The following is a 21,075-nucleotide window of genomic DNA, read 5'->3' as shown; positions in this document are numbered from 1 at the left end:
TATAAGAGCAACTGGAATCCATCAATGCTAGTTGACTATTTATTGTTGGAGCCTGACACGGTAGGCATCACATGCTGAGTTCAAACGAAAAACAGTGCAAATCATTTTTAGGCCAGTTGATCATTATGCTATTAAACTTACCAAATTCAATAAAAGTTAATTTAATGTTTCTCCAACTTCCTACGTGATACGGAAAATCTGAAATTATCTTTGAGTTCACCTTGAAGTTGTCTGTCATTATAATCCCCAAATTTCTTTTCAGGAAGCAAACCTTTTGAAAATGTTTGTTGTCCAGTATTATTATTCAAAATTATTAACTACAACTCTGCTTTCAACAACTTGCTTCCAAACACATGCATCCCCAAACTCAGACACTTAAACAAGAAAATCTGCAGATGCTGGGGATCAGTGCAATACCAAAAAATGCAGGAGAAACTCACCATCCATACATAAGGAAGTAAAGGTTCCAGGCCTGAGCCCTTCATCAGGAACCTGAAGGTTTTCCAGACTCCTGACAAAGGGGGCTCAGGCCCAAAACATCGATTACCTTTGGATGCTGCATGGCTTGCTGTGTTTCTCCACCTAAACTCCGAGACACAGTTATCAACAATCTCTCCCCACCTCCCCCCTCACCAACTGTCATGATTACCTTGGAGAGTTGCTGCAAGGACCGCTTGATTTAACTGCACAGCTGCTTCATGCAGAGGAAGCCAACCTCTGTCATCTGCTTCATCAAATGCAAAGCAATGAAGGGACAGTTGGCGTACATCTGCTTCTTGACCTAGAAATTAAATGGATACCAGTCAATGTCAATAGGAAGATAACTTTTAAAATTTTTTTTTTCTTTATTCTTTTATCTATTTATTTATTTATTAAACTTTATTTATTCATTCAAAATGCAGATAAGTAACATATAATACAATAAACTAAACATGAACTATATATTTTTATAAATAAAAGAAAAAAAGAGAAGAAAAATAAAGGACCCCCCCTTTTCAGCCAACTCTCCTAAGGAGAGCCATAAAAGAAAGAAAAAAAAGAAAAATTAAGCACACATATTAAGATCTAATCAATGTAAACCAAAATGTAAATATTCTGAATATGACAACCACTTGTTAATAAAGAAACTATAGTTATCACGTGAAACATACATAATTTTTTCCATTATTAAACAATATTTCATCTCATTATGTCATCTATTAATATCAATCATATTCGTATCTTTCCATGTACTAGCAATACATTTTTTTGCTACAGATAATGCTAAATATACAAAAGCAAGTTGAAATTTATCTAATCCCAGACCTTTCAAAGGTTGCAAACTACCCAATAAAAATACTGTTGGATCTAAAAGTATCTTAATCTTATACAGGTATTCCAGAAACAATTGTACTTTCTTCCAAAAAGATTGTATACATATATACATGACCAAACCGTGTGAAAAAAAGTTCCAATACCGTTACCACATCTAAAACACAAATCTGATTCATGAAAACCATATTAAAAAAGCGACATCAATTTTTCTTTTTCTTAATATACACTGAAATGCGTTCACGCTTAATCGGACTGTTTAAACCTTGAACATTAAAAGTAGCAAACCTCAACTTTGACATATCCACTAATATTACTAAGAACTAATAATATCTATATATAAAAACTCAAAGTAACGTAAATAGGCCCTCCAATAGGAGAAAAAGAAACCACAAATTAAAGTCTAAATAAAATAAAAATAAAAAAAATAGAAAAAAAAGGATAAAGTTAAAAAAAACCCCAAAAAAACTACCAAACTAAACCAAACTTGGGTGTGGATCACCCACCAGTGGCTGATGACTAATAGAAGGGAGAGCAAATCTCTCCCTTCCCAGCCAAACAAAAAATAACAACAAGACATAAAAATAAAGTAAGAATAAGTAAGTTCCTCTATTCATCCAAGAGATTCCAAACTTGACGACCCCATTTCAGGAGAAATTAGACTGTTTCCATTCCCATTTCTCCCATTTCTACCATTTCTTCCATTTCCAGAACAACCAGATTTTTCTTTAGGAGACAATGGTGGACTAGTCTTGGTCCTCGTACATCTGGCAACGAATCAGCAAGAATCATTGCTTCACGCTCATTCTCAAAAAACCGAGATTGAAAGTCTCCACAAAACACCTTCAACATTGCCGGATAATGAAAAGTAGACTTATAGCCTTTACGCCACAGAATTTCTTTAACTGGATTAAATTGACGCCGACGCTGAATAACCTCTTGACTCAAATCGGGATTTAAAAAAAACTCTACTATTCTGAATCATTAACGGAGCTTGTCGTTGTCTCGCATTTTGCACTGCTAGACGAAGTATCGTTTCTCTGTCCAAATAATTCAAGCATCGAATTATCACGGGTCTCGGTGATTGATCAGGCGGAGGCCTTCTTCTTAAGGCTCTATGAGCTTTTTCCAATACTAAGCCTCCAGAGAAAAATTTTTGTCCCAATATTTGTGCGATCCATTCTGTAAAAAAAACGAAGAGGTCCTTGATCTTCCATACCTTCCGGCAAACCAACAATCTTCACATTGTTCCTTCTACTTTGATTTTCCAAATAATCTATTTTTCTCTCTAACTCCTTTTCACGTTCTCGCAATTCTTTAATGGATTTTTCCACCTCCATCACTTTTTCTCTATTAGAGGCCACTTGCTGTTTACATTCCAAAAAAGCAGACTGAATTTTTTTAAAATCTTCAGAAAATATTTCCATTTATGTATTAACTGTAATGAATTCTGACCTCATACTATCTTTCATTTGAGCTAACTCTTGCAATATCGGCTGAGTAACGGTACTTCACAGGTTAACTTGTAGTTCAGAAAGACCCGACCCTGTTTTCTTTAACATAGTGTCAGAACCAGATAAATGCAACTCCTGCTGCAGCTCAACAGCAGGCATTTTAACAGTTTTACTGCGTGTTTGAACCCCCAACGACGACACCCGACTTCCTCAGGGGGTTGATGCTGGTCTCCCCTCACAACTCGCTGTTGTTTCAAGAACTCACGGATAAGATCAAGCTCTTCAGATTGAAGTACTGCCTGAGTGGTTTCAAACAATGGATTCATTTTTCTGCGAGCTCCCTCTGCCGTTGGCAGACTGCCAGAATCAGGATCCACTTCTTGGAAACACGCACTTTCCTCCTGAGAACGAATAATTGCAGAGCTATCCTTCTCCTGGTGAGCAGTAATCATTTTTTTTTCAGCTGCAGTTTTTCCAGGCCCTAAATCTTCAACACTCTGTAGTTTCTTCTGTACTTGAGGTTTAATCTTTTTGCCATTAGTGGCCATAACAACTCCTTAATATTTTAAACTAAGTTTTTAAAAAAGTTTAAACTTAAAAACAAAAAATTAAAGATGGGTTCTTAAAAGTCTGGCCAGAGAGGTCAAGATTACACGTCTGAGCTCTATGCCATCTTGTCACGCCCCCCGGAAGATAACTTCAATAATTCATTCAATCTGTCAAGAACAGATATTCCAATTCTGTTCCACTGCAAAAAACATAAACTGAACTATATTGGAACACAAGGGGAATTTTATACTTTGAGTGGCTTATTCTGATGTTACCATATATGTAGGTATATAGATATAAAGGATACTGAAACATGTGGTTGATGTATCAGGTTTCATTGCATATGTGGATTCATCAGATTTCACTGTACTTATGGCTATAGAGTTTATTATTGATTTAACAGATGTTCCAGCTTTATGGATATATTAGGATAATTATGGTATATTTATGTCACATATTACTAATGTGACAGGAAATACCATAAGACATGGGAGCAGAAATAGGTCATTCAACCCATCAAGTCTGGTCTGCCATTTTCCCCACTCAGCTTCACTGACTGGCCTTCTCCCCATCACCTTTGATGCCCTGGCTAATCAAGAACTTATTAACCTCTGCCTTACATATAACTAATGACCTGGCCTCCATAACAGCCTTTGGCAGCAGATTTATCACCCTCTGGCTGAAGTCCTCACTGCATATATAAATATTACACGTGTGATAGTAAATAATGAGTATCACTATATAGTTTGAATTCTGTTGTGTTATTACTTATCTGACTTGCCTCTGTTTCCACTTCTCACTTTTGTTCATTTTATTTCTCTAAAGAAAACATTTGACCATCTCATCAGTCTCGTTCGCAATCACTCATGGTCTGATCAGAGCAATGGTCTTTGAGCAGAGATCTAATAGAAATGCCAACATCTATAAAGAATTTAAAAAGAAAGAAACTGTTTCCACTTGCTTCTCTCCAGTTTTTTCCCTATTTTTTCTTAAAGCTGAAGAGTTCAGTCATTTTGACAAAATCTGCATTGTTCCAACACAAAAACATTTTCCGTTTTTTTTAAACCATCTGTGTTCCTTTACAATGATTGCATCATCCTTAGAAAATCCACACTGCTTGGCCCTGTAATCCAAATATTTGTTGTCAAACACCACAATTCATTAAAAGAAATGGCATGGACTCACTAAGGTTAATGATCTATTTGTGTCTTTGTTTGCCCAATCTCTCATTTCATTTAAAGACCTAAAGTTTTAAATATACCTCCCTGTCTTCTAGCATAATTTTCAAATTTTAATATCATTCCTTCCTGGTCCATGTCCAAATTATTCAGATGTAGAATGAATGGAAGTGACCCTGAGAACAGAACCCTCTGAAGAACTGCCTGCAACGAATCATTTTCTCTCATGATCCATGTGGCACTTTGTCAAAGATGTTCCTATATATACATACACACACCACCTTCATCACAATTTTTCCATCTATCATACCCATTATTTTCACATTGCATTAATTAGCGTCTCATGTTTTAAGAGGTCATCAGAATTAATTGAGAACTATTTTAATTTTTTCCAACTAACATGAATTTATTACAGAGAGCCTCAAAGCATTTATCAAAGTGGGGGATAAGAATCATACATATAAATTGCATCACAGTGTGTTAAAATATTCGGAAATACATTCAAAGCAAACCAAATTCTTTGTGGCCATATATGCATTGTTGCACATATTCTCATTAACAAATACAGCAGGAAAAGGTGGGAGAATGTATTCTGTCCTGTGGAGATGTGTTTGAATGACAAGTGTTTCCGATGTTCGATGGAAAATGATTCAATACAAAACCACTTTTTAAACTTTTTCATTCCTCACGAGCAGCTCAACCAACAAACTGGGTAAGAAGTGTTTCTGAAGGTGAACTAAGATTCATAAAACATATTTAAACTTTGCTTGATCTTACATTTCCTGACTTTACCGTATATGTCGGCATTTAAGACGAATTTGAACCCTAAAAATGTCATCCCAAAACCAGGGGTCATCTTATATGCCAAGTATAAAATACAAACCTTAATATCCTGTGGTTTAGAGTGTTCCCTGTGGTGATGAAGAACAGCATAAAACTCCTACGGTCCTACCACTAAATATTTTTCTACTGAAACTTGCGTTTGGGAAGCTGGATTAATAATAATGTTATTAAAACAACACAAATGTATTGTAAACGTGTCTAATGTACCTTAAAATAACAGCATGGGAAGCACGGTTGGCACCGCGGATAGTGCAACGCCAGGGATTGGGCCTGGAGTTCAAATCCTACGCAGTCTGTAAGGAGTTTGTACATTCTCCCTGTGTCTGCATGGGTTTTCCCCAGGGGGTTCAGTTTCCTCCCACTGTTCAAAACTTTCGGGGGGTGCTGGTTAATTGGGTAAAAATTGGGCAGCATGGACTCATGGGCCAAAATGGCCTGCTGCCAGCCTAAATGTCCAAATTTAAATTAAAAAATGTAAGCACCACAAAGCTAACAGTCACTATTTTCAACAACTGATGAACAGTAACAACCAGGGTTCCAGGGTGCATTCGGTTTACACTGTTTCAACGTACTTATAAACTTTTAAAGACAGGGTTTCTTGGAAAGGCTCAAGGTTTCACTCCTTCATGAACACCAACACTTTCTCTGCGTGGACATTAATCGCCAACTACCATAAGGCCCTATCATGGCTCCAACTGATAAACAAAAGAAATATGAAGCAAGTTTTAAGGTAAAAGTGGTAGCAATCGCCAAGGCCCACAAAAACTGCTGACAATGCAGTGTAACAGAGAAGATGGTACGAGATTGGAGATTGAAGGAAGACTTACTAAGGAGTAAACCCAGGAATAACTCCAGATCGGCATTTAACACCATCATCCCATCAAAACTCATCAGCAAACTTTAACACCTGGGACTCCACATCTCACTGTGTAATCGATTATGGATTTCCTTACATCCAGACCACAATCAGTGAGGACGGATAAGAACATCTCCTCCACAATCTACACCAGTTCGGGAGAGCCACAGGGCTATGTTCTTAGGCCCCTGATCTACTCGCTATACACGTTTAACTGTGCGGTTTGGGGCAACGACAACACCATCTACAAATCCACTGACGATACCAGTGGGTCGTATTAAAAGGGGTGATGAGTCAGCATAGAGGAGGGAGATTAAAAACTTGGCTGAATGGTACACCAACAACAACCTCTCACTCAATGTCACCAAAACCAAAGAGGAGATTGTTGACTTCAGGAAGGGAAAACCAGAGGAGTACAATCCAGTGATCATTGGGGATCAGAGCTGGAGAGGGTGAGCAAATTTAAGTTTTTGGGAGTCACTATCTCAGAGGATATTTCCTGGACACAACACACCAATGGTATCGTGACGAAAGCTCATCAGTGCCTCTGCTTCCTCAGGGGTTTGCAGAGGTTTGGCATGAGACTGGAAAATTTCTATAAATGTGTGGTGACCAGATGCATCACAGTCTGGTATGGGGATATAAATACCCAAGTGTAAAGCCCTGCTAAATGTAGTGGACACAGCTCAGGTCATCACAGGTAAAACCCTCCCCACCATCGAGAACATCTACAGTGAATGCTGCCATCAGAGAGCAGCAGAAATCATCAAGGATCTAACACCATCCAGCACATGCTCTGTTCTTGCTGCAACCATCAGGAAAGAGGTACAGGTGCCATAAAACTCACACCATGAGGTTCAGGAACAGCATATGTATATATTGATCAGTTGGGCACATCCATTGGCAGAATGTACCTGTGGCTCCTCCCACAGGCTCCAGAATGAAGGTGACTGTTCCACAGCCCCCTCCCCAGTGCAGGACATTCAAGCAGCATGGACATGCCTTTGTTCTAAAGCTAATAAAAGCCTATCAGTTTGTTCAACTTCAGTCTTTTGGACCCCTCCACCATCAGACTCCTCAACAACAAACTCAATCAGGGATATATTTAAGGACTCTTACTTTTTCCCCTTATTGATTGTTTTTTCCAATCTCTTCATTGCACAGACAGTTTGTTTACACTTCTTTATTTGCTTACATGTATAGGTTGAGACCATTGTTTTTGCACTGCCAATAAGTGGGAATTCTGCCTCGCCCAACAGGGAATAGAACTTTTTTTTGGGCAATTCTTTATTTATCGCACTATGAATCATATCAACCAATATATTTACAGATGCATCTCTTTAAATATTCACAGTGACATTTTCTCTTTTTTTTCCCCATCCCTCCCTTTCCCCTTCCCATCCCCCTCCAAAAACAGTAAATATTGAACATATAAAATACAATAAAACAATATCTTTATACAAAAGGAATACAAACAAAAAAGACGTATCATCTACTTATTCACATTAAATCTGATCGTATTTATCTTCTTATCATTTTAGGTGGTGGTGGTCTGAGGCCTGCTCTTTCTGTTATGTTCCATATATGGTTCCCAAGTTTTTTCAAACATTTTAACTTTGTCTTTTAAATTATATGTGATTTTTTTCCCCAATGGGATATATATTCCATTAATGTTTATAGTCATATAGTCCAACGTGGCCATCTTATATCTTTATTTTCACTTCTTTTCTGCCTCTTCACCACCTCCATCCCTTTTTTCCATCCCGTTTTTAAGTTTTCCTTTCTAATCTCAATATATGACAATGCACTTAAGACATGAAATACCCGAACAATCCCCACAAGCAACAACACTTTAACCCCAAATGAACCTCCCCTCCTTGGATTGCCCCTTGTCCCTTGACGGCAACCACAACTCCCCTTTCCATTCGGTTTGCGAACTTACTCGCAAACATCAATCGATTTCGCAGTGACCATTATTCTCCCACCCCAGAGAACACTATTTTCCTATACTTATAACAAAGCTCTCTCTCTTTTTTCCCCTTCTTCCCCTTCGCTTATCCATCTTTAGATCTTTATATATACATTATCTTTACTTTATATTTTAACATATTTTTGTATATTTTCTTGCCGGTCATCCTTCTTGTCACTCCTCCTCCTCTCTTCTCCTGTCCTGCAAATGTTCAGCAAATTCTTGGGCTTTCTTTGGGTCCGAGAACAGTCTATTCCATTTACCCAGGAATAAATACTTTGAGTACTGCTGGATGTCTTAATATAAAGTTATAACCTTTCTTCCATAAGATTGTTTTCACCGTGTTGAATTCTTTCCTCCTCTTTAAAAGTTCGAAGCTTATGTCGGGGTTAAAAAAAAAATTGTCCCTTATATTCCAATGGCTTATTGTCTTCTCTAACCTTTCTTGCCTGTTCCAGTATGTTCTCTCTTGTCGTATATCTTAGAAATTTTACCGATATGGATCTCGGTTTTTGATGTGGTGGTGGTTTCAGTACTAGTGCTCTATGCAACCTTCGATTTCTATTTCTTCATGTGAACTGTCATTCCCAGCACCTTCAGGCTCCATCCTTTTATAAATTCCTTCATATCTGACCCTTCTTTGCCTTCTTTCAGGCCCACTATTTTTATGTTGTTTCACCTACTGTAGTTTTCCAATACATCAATTTTTTGTGACAATAAATCTTGTGTCTCTTTAATTTTTTTTGCTCTTTTCCAACTTCCCTCTTAAATCATTTATCTCCATTTCTACAGCAGCTTCTCATTCCTCCACATTTTCTACTCTTTTCCCTATTTCAGTCATGGCCAACTCTAAGCTTTGCATTCTGTCTTCAGCTCTTGTCATTTTTCTTTTGATTGAACTAAATTCTAATGATAGCCATTCTTTTAATGACCTAATTTGTTCTTCGAAAAAGGCTTTACCTAAACTTTGTCCTTCTATTTTACCTTCTTCTTTCCTTTGAAATTCTTGGTCTTCTTCCGTGTCTGTATCTATATCTGTGTCATCTTATTCTTTTCTCTGTATCTGTGTTATCTTCATCCTTCTTTGGTGAGCTGCTTCTGTATCCTTGCTGGCCCTCCAGCTGCTATGTCTCCTGCTGTTGGGCCTCCCGCTGCAGGTCGACCCGTTGTTAGGCCTCCTGCTGCAGGCTGACCCACTGCTGGGCCCCCTGCTGCAGGCTGACCCGCTGCTGGGCCTCCTGCTGCACTTTGTCCCCCTGCCAGTCGCCCCGTTGCCACTCACTCTCTTCCAACTCTTCATTCTCTTTCTCACCACTCTTTTTTTCTTTTTTCTTGCTTACTTCTCCCAGCCAAACGCCCCAATACTGGGCGTCTCTCAGCTGGCCGCTCCCCAGCTGAGTCTCCCTCCCGCCAGCATTAACCTTTTCTTTTACTTGCACACTGTGCATGCGCAACTCTTCATGCATGCGCAGTTGCGCACCTCTTCTTGGCTCAGAGAGCCATTTTTAAGTCCACTGGTCGGGAAGACACTGCTCCTCTGGGGACTCACCAACATCGGAGATCGGCCACTCCTCTCCACAGTGGCTCTCTGCTCCGATGTGCAGGTAAGGCCTTCTTCTTTCTTCTCCAGTGATTTTCATTCTTCCCTTTTCTCTGTTATTCTTACTTTCTCTCTTTTGGGTGCCATCTTCTGTCTCTTCTCTGTAACTTTATTTTTCTCTTCCTGTATTTTATGTGTATTGAGCTCGGTTTTTTCATACTTTTTTTCCTTTTCTCTGGAGAGGGCTGGTTCCACTCGACCAGCCACTTCTCCATCATGTGACTCCCCTAGGAAATAGAACCTTAAGGTTGTATGTGATGTCAGAGAATAAATAAATAAATCTGAAATCTGAGAGGAGGCAATGCACACTGGCTGATTCTGGAGAAGGACACAGCAGACGTGGTCAATGAGCAGCAGCAAAATGGATATGGGATGCTTGGTAAAGGACTATTGGGGCAAGAAGCACTCAGCAGTAACTGCCAGACTTGGCGTAGTCTTATACAGCAAGTAGAGCTCAAAACCTATATTTTAAGTGGAAAGTCTGGGGGTCGCCTTAAACATCCAGTCATCTTATCCACCGACATACAAGGCAAAAAAAAAAGATCTAATCCTAACAGTGAAATATTGTTTTTCAATTAAATACAGACTCACTAGAGATTTTTTGAACTTAAAATGTTTAGTTTCAAATCATACTTTTATTAATTCACCTGTCTTTATTGCTTCAACAATCTTCCTGTTCTCTTTGCTTTGCGAAGACCTGCACACAAAAGTGAAATTATAAATTCATTGGTATGATAGATAAAGATTAAAAATTTCATAATAATTGATATTGAATTATTAAATTACTTATTTTGTACTGTTAGTTAAACTGTTGAAATTGCAATAATGGTTAATTATCCCTGCTGCAAAATTATCTCTGTTCAATATTTTAAAATGATTTTTATGAAAATATTAATTTTGATAGATAGACAGATAGGGTGATTCTGATCGGAATTTATATCCTTCCCGATGCCTATTACAAATAGAGCTGCATGATGCGGTTAGTAAACAAGAGACGGCCCAAACCAATGCACTACAAATCTTAGTCAGTGACTTTAACTAGGCCTGTGTCAAGAACACCCAGCCCTCAGATCCTGATGAGTCCTGGCCAAACTACAGACCACACTGGAGAAATATGGAAGAGTTTCTGGTTACAAAATTAATTTGGGAAAAAAAATGAAATTATGCCACAAACAAATTCTGATTATGAAAGATTTCAAAAAGTAAGTTGGTTTAAATGGAAATTTGAAGGAATTAAATATTTAGGAATAAGGCTAAATAATAACTTTAAAAATTTGTACAGTCTTAATTATCTACCTTTGAAAAGATAGAAGAGGATTCACAAAGATGGAAAAACTTGCCTATTACTTTAGTCAGGAGGGTTAACTGTATGAAAATTAAAGTGATGTCGAGATTGCAAAAACTCTTTGAGTCGTTGCCTATACCTTTGTATAATTTTTTAAAAGATACTCAATGGACATATAAGACAGTTTCTTTGGAATAATAAAATACCTAGGATCTCCATGGAGAAACTGACGTAGGAATATAAATTGGTGGGATTAAGAGTGCTGGATTAAAAAAATTATGAGGCAACCCAGGCAGGGTTCTGTGGTGCACACAATAATCAAGTTGACATGATGGAGTGATTAAATGGCTTTAATTACCAAAAACTTGAGCATTACTGATACACTACTTGGCAAGGTTCCAGGTATAGGAGCAAGGATGTTGGGGAGGGGGGGAGAGGGTGGGGGGCAGCAAGTCTGGGCATGCCAGCCTTTATTGGGAAATCTGGGGAGGAGCCAAGGGAGGGGTTAGGTAATGTCAAGTAGGTTCAGTCCGGCCAGTCCATACATCTATCCAAATGGCTTTCACCACATTCACCCCTTCTTTGAAGAAGAAAGATGTCCCTCATGGATCCAAATGGGATTACGTACAGTGAGGGATGAGGTGGCAAAGGATTTTATTGACAAATGGAATGTCAAATTAATAACAAAAAAAAGGATAACCTCATTTTAATACATATGATTAAAATTTGGTACAATATTAATGTGTATTGGGGGAAAAAGTGGGGATAGCCACCAAAAGAACCACTATGCCAGAATTAATTATTGCCCATGAATTTTGGTAGTAAAATTCTAAACATTTGATATGAAAAGGGAATTAGGCATATTGAAGATTGTTTCAAGGAAGGACTACTTATGTCCTTTGAACAATTAATACAGAAATATGATTTGTCGAATGAAACCTTTCACTGCTTCCTAAGTTAAGGCCCCTCTCGAGAGAAAGGTGGGGTCCCACAATGGCCCCAGCCTCAAGTAATGAGGTGGAAGGGATGCTTCAGCTAGGAAACGCACTCAAATTTATATCTAGGATATATTTTGTTCTCTAAGGCTAAAGTGATAAGCCAGACCTCCAAAAGTCGAGAGAGAGGTGAGAGTTGGAGAAGTGTTGGTCTGAGAAGTGTTGGTCTGATTGGTATTTGGAATCAATGCGAGATGTGGATTGGTTCAATGCAATTTTCTACATCAATTAAGATATAGGTAAGACCTATGAAAAACTACAAAAATCAAAATCTGAAATTTCTGCAATGTGCTTTAGATGTGATATTGAAATAGGAACCTTTTTACATTCTACCTGGTCGTGTATGAAGTTAAGACCATTGTGGCATAATATTGTTGAAACACTAACAAGAGTAACAGGAGTGACCTTTCCATGTGACCAGGAGCTGTACCTTCTGGGTAACCGTATGGACGAGAGCTACAAACTCACTAAATTTCAGATTTGCTTTGTTAAAATAGCTCTGGCTGTAGTTAAAAAGTGAATAGCAATCATTTTGAAATCTGACTCTCTCCTTCTTATTGCCCAATGGGCCGGGGAGTTACGTAGTTGCATACCCAAGGAGAAAATCACTTATAACTTAATGAATAAATATAATACATTCGTTAAGATATGGCAATTGTACTTGAATCATATAGGAGTCCCATTATAAATATGACCCTTTCACGTATATAACGATTTGATATCCCCATAAAAGAATTTTAAATATAACTGACGGTATGTGAAGTTATATTTTTTGCATTTGTGGGAGGGAGGAGGAAAGAGGGTTGGGGAGGTGGGGGAGTTTTTGTAAACATTTAATATATTTGACGTGTATAAAAGTTTAAAGATTGAATGAATATATTAATGGAAAATGAAAATAATTAAAAAAAAGAACACCCTGCCCATCTATCACCAACATGTAACTTGCTGTACCAGAGGTCCCAGCACATTTGATTACTACTACACCATGGTAAGGAAAGTATACTGTTCTTTCCCAAGACCACATTTTGGTGAGTTGGATCACCTGGCTGTGCTCCTTCTGCCTTCATAGAGACAGAGCCCAAAAAGAAAGGCTTCAGAGAAATTGGTTGCAGGAGTCTGAAGAGCTGTTACAGGACTTCCTTGAGTCAGCAGATTGGGCGGTGTTCAAGGACACAGGTAAGGATCCAAACGATTACACCAGGGCTGTCAAAGACTTTATCGAAACAGATGTGCACGAGTGTGTCCCCATCAAATCGTTCAGGGTTTTCCCCAATCAGAAGCCCTGGATAATCAATGAAATCTGGAACCTGCTGAGAGCCAGATCACAGGCATTTAAGTCCAGAGATCCAGATCAATACAGAAGAAACAGGTAAGACCTATGAAAAGCCATCTCCCAGGCGAAGTGGAGATTCCGGATGAAAACAGAAAGAACAAAGAATATCCACAGTTGTGGCAGGGCCTAAAGGCCATAACCTGCTACAAAGCCAAATCCAGTGCAGTAGCAGATGGCAAAGTTTCACTCCCAGAGTGTCTTATACACCTGATATGACCACAATAACAGTGAAGAACCATTCCTCTGCACCTCCACATCCCCTGATGATCCTATTCTGTCCGTATCCGAGGATGACGTGCATGCTGCCTTCAAGAGAGTGAAGCCGAGCCAAGCATCCAGTCAGGATGGAGTACTCGGCCGAGTATTAAAAATCTGTGCTAACCAACTTACGAATATATTAATGGATACCTTCAGCATCTCATTCCAGCAGAGCATGGTACCCACCTGTTTCCAATAGGCATCAATCATATCGGTGCCCAAGAAGAATAAAGATGCATTCATCAGGATGCTCTTTATCGACTACAGTTCGACATTTCACACCATCATCTCCTCAAAGCTGATCAGCAAACTCCAAGACCTGAGACTCAATACCCCATTGTGAAATTGAATCATGGATTTCCTCACCTCCAGACCACAATCAGTAAGAACATCTCCTCCACAATCTCCATCAGAACCAGAGAACCACAGGGCTGGGTTCTTAGCCCCTTGCTCTACTCAATTCACACCTATGACTGTGTGGCTCAATATGACAATAACACCATTTATAAATTTGCCGACAATACCACGGTACTGGATTGTATATAAAAAGTGATGAATCCGCATACAGGAAGGAGATTGAAAACTTGGGCTAAATGGTGCATCAATAACAACCTCGCACTCAATGTACGGAGCTGATTGTTGACTTCAGGAAAGGGAAAGCCAGAGGTGTATGATCCAGGGATCATTTGGGGATCAGAGATGGAGAAGGTGAGCAAATGTAAGTTTTAGGGAGTCACTGTCTCAGAGGATCTTTACCAGACCTAACACACTAATGGCATCATGAAAAAAGCACGTCAGCACTTCAACTTCCCAGGAGTTTGCAGATGTTTGGTACGACACCAGAAACTCTATCAAATTTCTACAGATATGTGGTGGAAAGTGTGCTGACCAGCTGCGTCATGCTTATGGGGACACCAACACCCCTGAGCAAAATGCCCTCCAGAAGGTAATGGACACAGTTGAGTACATTACAAGCAAAACCCTCCCAGCCATCAAGAACATTTACAGGGAATTCTGTCATGGGAGAGCATCAGCAATCATCAAGAATCCACACCACACAGCACATGTTCCATTCTCGCTGCAACCATCTGGAAAAAGGTATAGGTGCCACAAGACTCACATCATCTCGTTCAGGAATAGCTGCTACCCCTCCACCATCAGACTCCTCAACAACAAATTCAATCAGGGACTTATTTAAGGACTCATACTTGTGCACTTTATTGATTTAAAAAAAACTCTCTGTATTGCACAGTTTGTTTACATTTTGTTATCTGTTTACAGTTCTTTATTTGTTTGCATGTGGACATTATGCAGTTTTCTTTGGACTACCATTAAGTGGTAATTCCGTCTCACAGGAAAAAAGAATCTCAGGGTTGTATGTGGTATCATGTATGTACTCTGACAATAAATCTGAAAACATCCAGATATCAGCAAACACTAAAATTCCAAATTTCAACATCACCCAATATTGTTTGCTGGATCTAATTTCAAGCTAGAGAAAATCTGTTGCTTTTTGAGGCATTTAAAACGATGTAGAAAAATGTGACAGAACTCTTTTGATAGGTAAAACATCTGCTGCTGTGCTCTGCATATTATGATCAGGTTCAATCCTTGGGCAGTTGTAGGGAGAGTGGTTGTGGTGGGGAGTGGGGGGGGGGGTTCGGTGGGGAATGGGGAATGTGAGAATTATTCTTAGCAGAATTTTTCCAGTAAAGTAACATTTCATTTCATTGGCAATGACCTATTGCAAGTTATGATTTCTGTGAGTGGAAATATCTAGAGGAGCCACTGCTTAAAAAGTCTAAAACTCCTTACTATCATCCTACAGAGTCGTGGGGTTAAACAGCATAGTAACTGAACCATAGAACATTACAGCATAGAAAACGGGCCATTCAACCCTTCTAGTCAGCACCGACCATTATTTCACTAGTCCCACTGACCTTCTCCCATTCCATCACCATCCAGAACTCTCCCATCCACATATCTATCCAATTTATTCTTAAAATGTAAGAGTGAGCCACATTTACCACATCAGCTGGCAGCTTATTCCACATTCCCACCACTCTCTGAGTGGAGGTTCCCCCTAATGATGCCCTTAAACCTTTCACCTTTCACCATAAAGCCTCGTCCTCTTGTATTTATCTCTCCTAATCTAAATGGAAAGAGATAACTCGCATTTACTCTGTCTATACCCCTCATAATTTTATAAACCTCTGTCAAATCGCCCCCCATTTTTCTACGCTGCAAGGAATGAAGTCCTAAACTGTTTAATCTTTCTCTGTAACTCAACTCCTGAAAACCCAGCAACATCCTAGTAAATCTTCTCTGCACCCATTCAATCTTACTGATATCCTTCCTGTAGATAAGCAACCAGAACTGCACACAGTACTCAAAATCTGGCCTCCCAATGTCCTATACAATCTCATCATAACACCATAACATAACCCTTGGCCCAACTCATCAATGCCATCTTAGGTGTCCCATTTGCCTGCACTTGGTCCATAATACTCTAAACAACCTATTTGTAAACATGTCCAAATGTTTGTTTTAAACATTGTTATGGTAAAGGTTCCATTATTGTCACGTAATACCACATGTAAAATGTAACAAGCATGAAATTCTTTTGGCAGCTTGTACTGTATACCCATTATCATTTTTGTGAAAATTCACAGGCCCCTTTTAAATCTCTTCCCTTTTACCTTAAATCTATGCCCTCTAGTTTTAGAGTCCCCTACTTTGAGAAAAGGTTACCCCTCAGCCTCCTTCACTCTGGGCAATGAAATCCCAGCCTATCTGGTCTGTTCTCATAACCCAAGCTCTCCAGTTCCAGCATAATTCTGGGAAATCTTTATTTCACCCTCTCTTGCTTAATCACATCCTTCCAACCAGAACTCAATATTCCCCAACGTCTTACACGTTTATAACATGATATCCAAACTCGTACACTATCCAATGAAGGCAAGCATGCAAACGCCTTCTTCATTTCCTTGTCGATTTGTATCACTTTCAGAGAACTATGTATTTGTAGCCCAAGATCTCTCTGTTCTACAGCACTTCCCAAGGACTGTGCATGTAGGTTGCAGACATTATTTGACTCACTATCACCAGGAAGAAATAAAACGAGTGACAAATACTTATTTGATCTGAGACACACGATTTATTTTGTTGCTGGTGTAACTGCGAAATAAACCAATTTTGAAGGGAAAGATAACAGTATTTATGTAGCAAACCCGAATAACTTCTAAAATAACAAGGCTACAATTAGTGAAAGATGTGACTTGACATAAGGAAAAGTCAAGATATTATAACAAGGTACCTGAGATCCTGCACCTCAGAGGAGGAAGTGGAAGAGTCTTGTGTACAAATTCCATAAAGACTTTGTTCTATTGCATGCTGCATTACTTCATCTTCCCATCCTTCATCTGTTGTAGTCAGATTCATGATCAATTACTGGTCAGATTCTCTGAAGTTTCTCCTTCCATCCAATAAAACAAAAAGAGTAGCAGTCCTGAGGATTCATGAAAATCAAGGTGATCAGTTCTGCTCACACTTTCCTCCCTTAGCTTTAAATGGTTTCACTCCCCATTACTATAATCAATGCTCTTCAACTCCTCCATCAATAGCATTATATCATTATTCATATTTATATCCCCCTTTGGTGCTCATATTTCAGGAGAGGGTGAAGCAAAGACCTAAAAGGCTGAATTGAAGGAGATCAACCTGGCGATGCCTAGAAGAATTTGGTAAGGACCATCACTTGCAATACTCTGAAAGGACTCTGCTATTTAAAAGTTATGAGAAGAGTGACCTTGGAGGCCACAAGCAAATTTCTGTAGCTTCTGAGGCCAATGTCTTGGGCATTCTCAAAAGGGGATTGCACATTTTCATTGCTAAATATGTGTCTTGGATATGGGAGCAATGGGGTTAATGAAAGATCTCGTTGCTGTCGGTCAACGTTCAGGGCTTGTGATTGAGTAGGAGAGCAGGGTAACTTCCCGTGGAAGGAAAGGGTGGCTTCAAGAAAGACTGATGCAGGAAGAGGGTTTCAGACCAGGTAATGTGGGTTGGAGAGTAGGGATCAGGACACCCATCATTACTCTGTGGAGTAGCTTGATATAATTGCATCATTGCTCACTGACAGCCTCTTCTGTCGTTGCTCCCTCAATACACCCTCATTGTGCTTTGCATACTATGACCAGGTTCAATCCTTGGGTAATTACAGGGAGAGTGGTGGTGGGTAATGGGGTCACACCTACTACTTACCACACCCACAGCAGTAAAGGTTGAAGGGCAATCCCGGTGGATACCCTTTACAGTCTGTAAGAGGATATGCAAGAGAAGGAAGAACTCATGATGTCACTGAAACCTGAGTCATTTATAGTTTGCTGCTCGTCTAGTTACTTATGATGAAAGACGACGACGGTTCAGAAAATCCATTTCTGTTAGCACCAAAACTAAGAGATAATTTTTTAAAAACAGGAAAACTTGATATTTATAAATAGTTTTCACTTCTAAATCCAGAGGAGCAGTTTCATTTGCTCTATATATATTTGGTAATTGGCCGCAAACATCATTGACTAGTTACTGGTTTATCCTGACCACTAAACAGAAGGACTACCACAACTTACAGGGATTCTTAAAATTAAGCAACTCACCTTGCGTTTCTTCACTCAAAACAGAACCAGGAGCATGACTGTTGTTTTCACTCACTGTCAGACACTGACTCAGCAAACTGTTAAAAATAACACCACTGACCTTTGCTATCTGCTTGTCTGCCTCTTTCAGTATTCACTCTCAAGGGAAATCATTCAAGTCACAAGTCGGAAGGAGAGAATTGAAAAGGGAAAAATATAGTCAAGGGAAAAATACTGTACATGTTGAATATATGAAATAAAACAGAAAATGGTTAAAAAAAAAGCATGTCTGGCTGGAAATAGGAGCATCTGTGGAAAGAAAAAAAGAGTTAATATTTCTAATGACATTTAATCAAAATGGGAAACGCTAAGGATTTATAAAAATGTCAGGAATTTTTGGGTCTGCCATATAAACCAAGACATTGTGACGGCACGCCATTAGGCAGGCAAACCGGCCCTACATGTCACACACATGGCGGGGCAGCTGGCCAAAATGGCGCCATCGGGGTTTCTTCCCGACCTTGGCACCAGGCTTAGAAGCCCACACTCTGCAGCCCACGTGACCCCGATGGTCTCAGGGCCCACGGCGCGGTTCTCAGCCAGGTCCAGGCTGGGAGTAAAAAACAGCCAGGCAGACCTCAGTAAATCAGTTTTGCTCACTGAACTCAACCCGTTTGGTTGTGGAGTTATTCAGTAAGCAGAGAAGCCGTCACTAAATTTGGTGAATCCAACGGGTTCAAATGCCTTTGAACCCAATATGAACGACTCTTTGATCAATGCTATAGCCATCAAGCTTCTTGAGTTCTGGGTTCAGGAGCCTGAGACCTGGTTCAGCCATGCAGAGACTCAATTTCACCTCCACCAGATATTATCAGATGGGTCCAAGTTTTATCATGTGGTCGCTGCCCTCAACCAGACCACCGCCAAACGAGTGCTGCACCTCGTTCCGCACCCTCCCGCAGAAGATAAGTACATGACCATCAAGTGAGTGCTCACCGACTCCCTCGGCCTCTCCAGGCGCCAGTGTGCTGCTCGGATGCTTCACCACGACACCTTGCGATATGGGTTCTATCTTGTTCATGGATGAGATGCTTGTGCTCATGGGCGATCACACCAACTGCCCACTCTTCAAGCGCATCTTCCTTGACTATATGCCTGAAGACATCCGGTCGTTACTGTCCCAGGAGAGCTTTGATGATCCCAGGAAGGTCACTCAAAAAGCTCAGGAGCTATGGCTTGAATGATTCCTAGAAGGCTTGGTAGTCCAACTGGTTAAGAGCCCCGGACATGACCATGCCAAGCCTTCCCCTAGCGCTGTGGAGGAACACTCGGCCCCTGCAGGGGCCTCAAAGAGTATAGCCAGAAGCAAGCCATCCACTTCAGGCTTCTGCTTCTTCCACCAGCACTGGGGAGCCAAGGCTTGGAAGTGCCGTCAGCCCTGCTCGTTCCAGGGAAATGAACAGGCTGGCCTCTGTTAATGGCTGCGGCGGCTGGCCAACAACACAACCTTCTCTACCTGCGAGATGCAATCAGCGGCCAACACCTCCTCATCAACACCGGGGCCCAGATCAGCATCATCCTGGCCACAGCCATCGAGTCCTGGATCCGGCCTCGAGGACCTCCATTCCGTGCAGCCAACTCGATGGAGATCTGAACGTATGGTAACAAGACTGTCCACTTCCAGCTCGGCCAGCAGAATTCTCATGGAGGTTCACCATTTCATCCCTCCAAATCTCCATCCTGGGTGTCAACTTCCTCCTCGCCCACAGGCTCCTGGTCGATCCCCAAGGTAGGTGACTTGTCGATGTCCGTACCTTCCAATCCATCCATCTCAACGCCTCCTGCACAGAGCAGCCACAGATGGCCACGGTCAGTGCACCCAAGGATGAGTTCATTGTCGGCCCCTTACCCATTTCCCGAGGTAACCATTACCTTTTCACGGTGGTAGACCGCACCACTCGCTGGCCTGAGGCGATTCCAATGCCATATGCCTCCACGGGCTCCAGCTTCTGAGCACTTTTGACCGGTTGGGTTGCCTGGTTCGGCGTCCCGACCCACCTCACCTCCTACATCCCCGGTGAGCTGTATTCTGCAGAATATGTTTTTATCACAGTTCCCCTCCACGCTCTGGGCACAGCTTGCCAACACGCTGAGAATCGAGCTGCATCACACAACGGCCTATCACCCACAGGCCAATAGACTGGTTGAGCGATTGCACCACCACCTTATGTCGGCACTTATGGCCCGCCTCACCAGCCCCGACTGGGTGGATGAGCTGACTTGGGTACTCCTGGGCATCAGCTCAACACCCAAAGAAGACCTGCAGGTGTCATCAGCCAAGCTGGTCTACAGTGCACTGTTAGCCCTGCCCGGTGAGTTTATCAATGCAACTCACAGCCCGCAACAGTTTACTTCCCCACCTTTGGGCTCAGTTGGACTCCTTCACACCCCCACAACAGCCCAGACATGGCACACAGGCCTCCTACATCCCCGGTGAGCTGTATTCTGCAGAATATGTTTTTATCAGGCGAGGCCCATCCACAGCACCCCTTCAAAGACTGTACGAAGGGCCGTACAGAGTCATCCAGTGTTCAGGATCCACTTTCACAGTGGATATCGGTGGTAAAATGGAACTGTTTACTGTGGACAGATTAAAGCCAGCACACAACGAGCTAGTGGTCGCGACTCAACCCAAGGAGCGAGGCCTCCTGGCAAAAAAGGACCTTGGCACCAGTTCTGGAGGGGGGGGGGGGCTGTGTGGCAGCAAGCCATTAGGCAGGTGAACGGACCCCGCAGGTCACGCAGGCGGC

At 40.9% G+C, this 21,075-nt stretch overlaps 1 protein-coding gene and 1 long non-coding RNA gene across 7 annotated transcripts in view; one reads left to right on the top strand and one right to left on the bottom strand.

The window, feature by feature from the left end:
- Positions 1-19,415, bottom strand: part of LOC138764150 (dynein axonemal heavy chain 12-like) — a 42,888-nt gene extending 23,473 nt beyond the window's left edge. For 5 of the 6 annotated variants that reach the window (XR_011358004.1, XM_069939626.1, XM_069939630.1 and 2 more), the window contains exons 1-2: positions 3,031-3,428; positions 650-781 (exon numbers count right to left, since the gene is read on the bottom strand). Coding sequence is in view for 5 of the 6 variants with exons in the window: in XM_069939626.1 (XP_069795727.1) it covers positions 650-781; positions 3,031-3,313 (415 nt within the window). In the remaining variant the exon portion in view is untranslated. Of the gene's footprint in view, positions 1-649; positions 782-3,030; positions 3,429-10,407; positions 10,458-16,947; positions 17,140-18,286 lie in introns of those variants that run through there. The other variant, XM_069939627.1, reaches the window with a different exon arrangement.
- LOC138764151 (uncharacterized) lies at positions 2,883-18,528 on the top strand. The gene is made up of 3 exons (XR_011358005.1): positions 2,883-3,202; positions 17,305-17,374; positions 18,417-18,528. It is a non-coding gene; the product is annotated as an uncharacterized lncRNA (long non-coding RNA).
- Positions 19,416-21,075: the final 1,660 nt, after the last annotated feature.

This window comes from Narcine bancroftii, chromosome 5 (genome assembly GCF_036971445.1).
Source record: "Narcine bancroftii isolate sNarBan1 chromosome 5, sNarBan1.hap1, whole genome shotgun sequence".
Lineage (NCBI taxonomy): Eukaryota > Metazoa > Chordata > Chondrichthyes > Torpediniformes > Narcinidae > Narcine > Narcine bancroftii.
The sequence above is the reverse complement of the archived record's forward strand: the minus strand, read 5'-3'. Positions and strand labels throughout refer to the sequence as shown.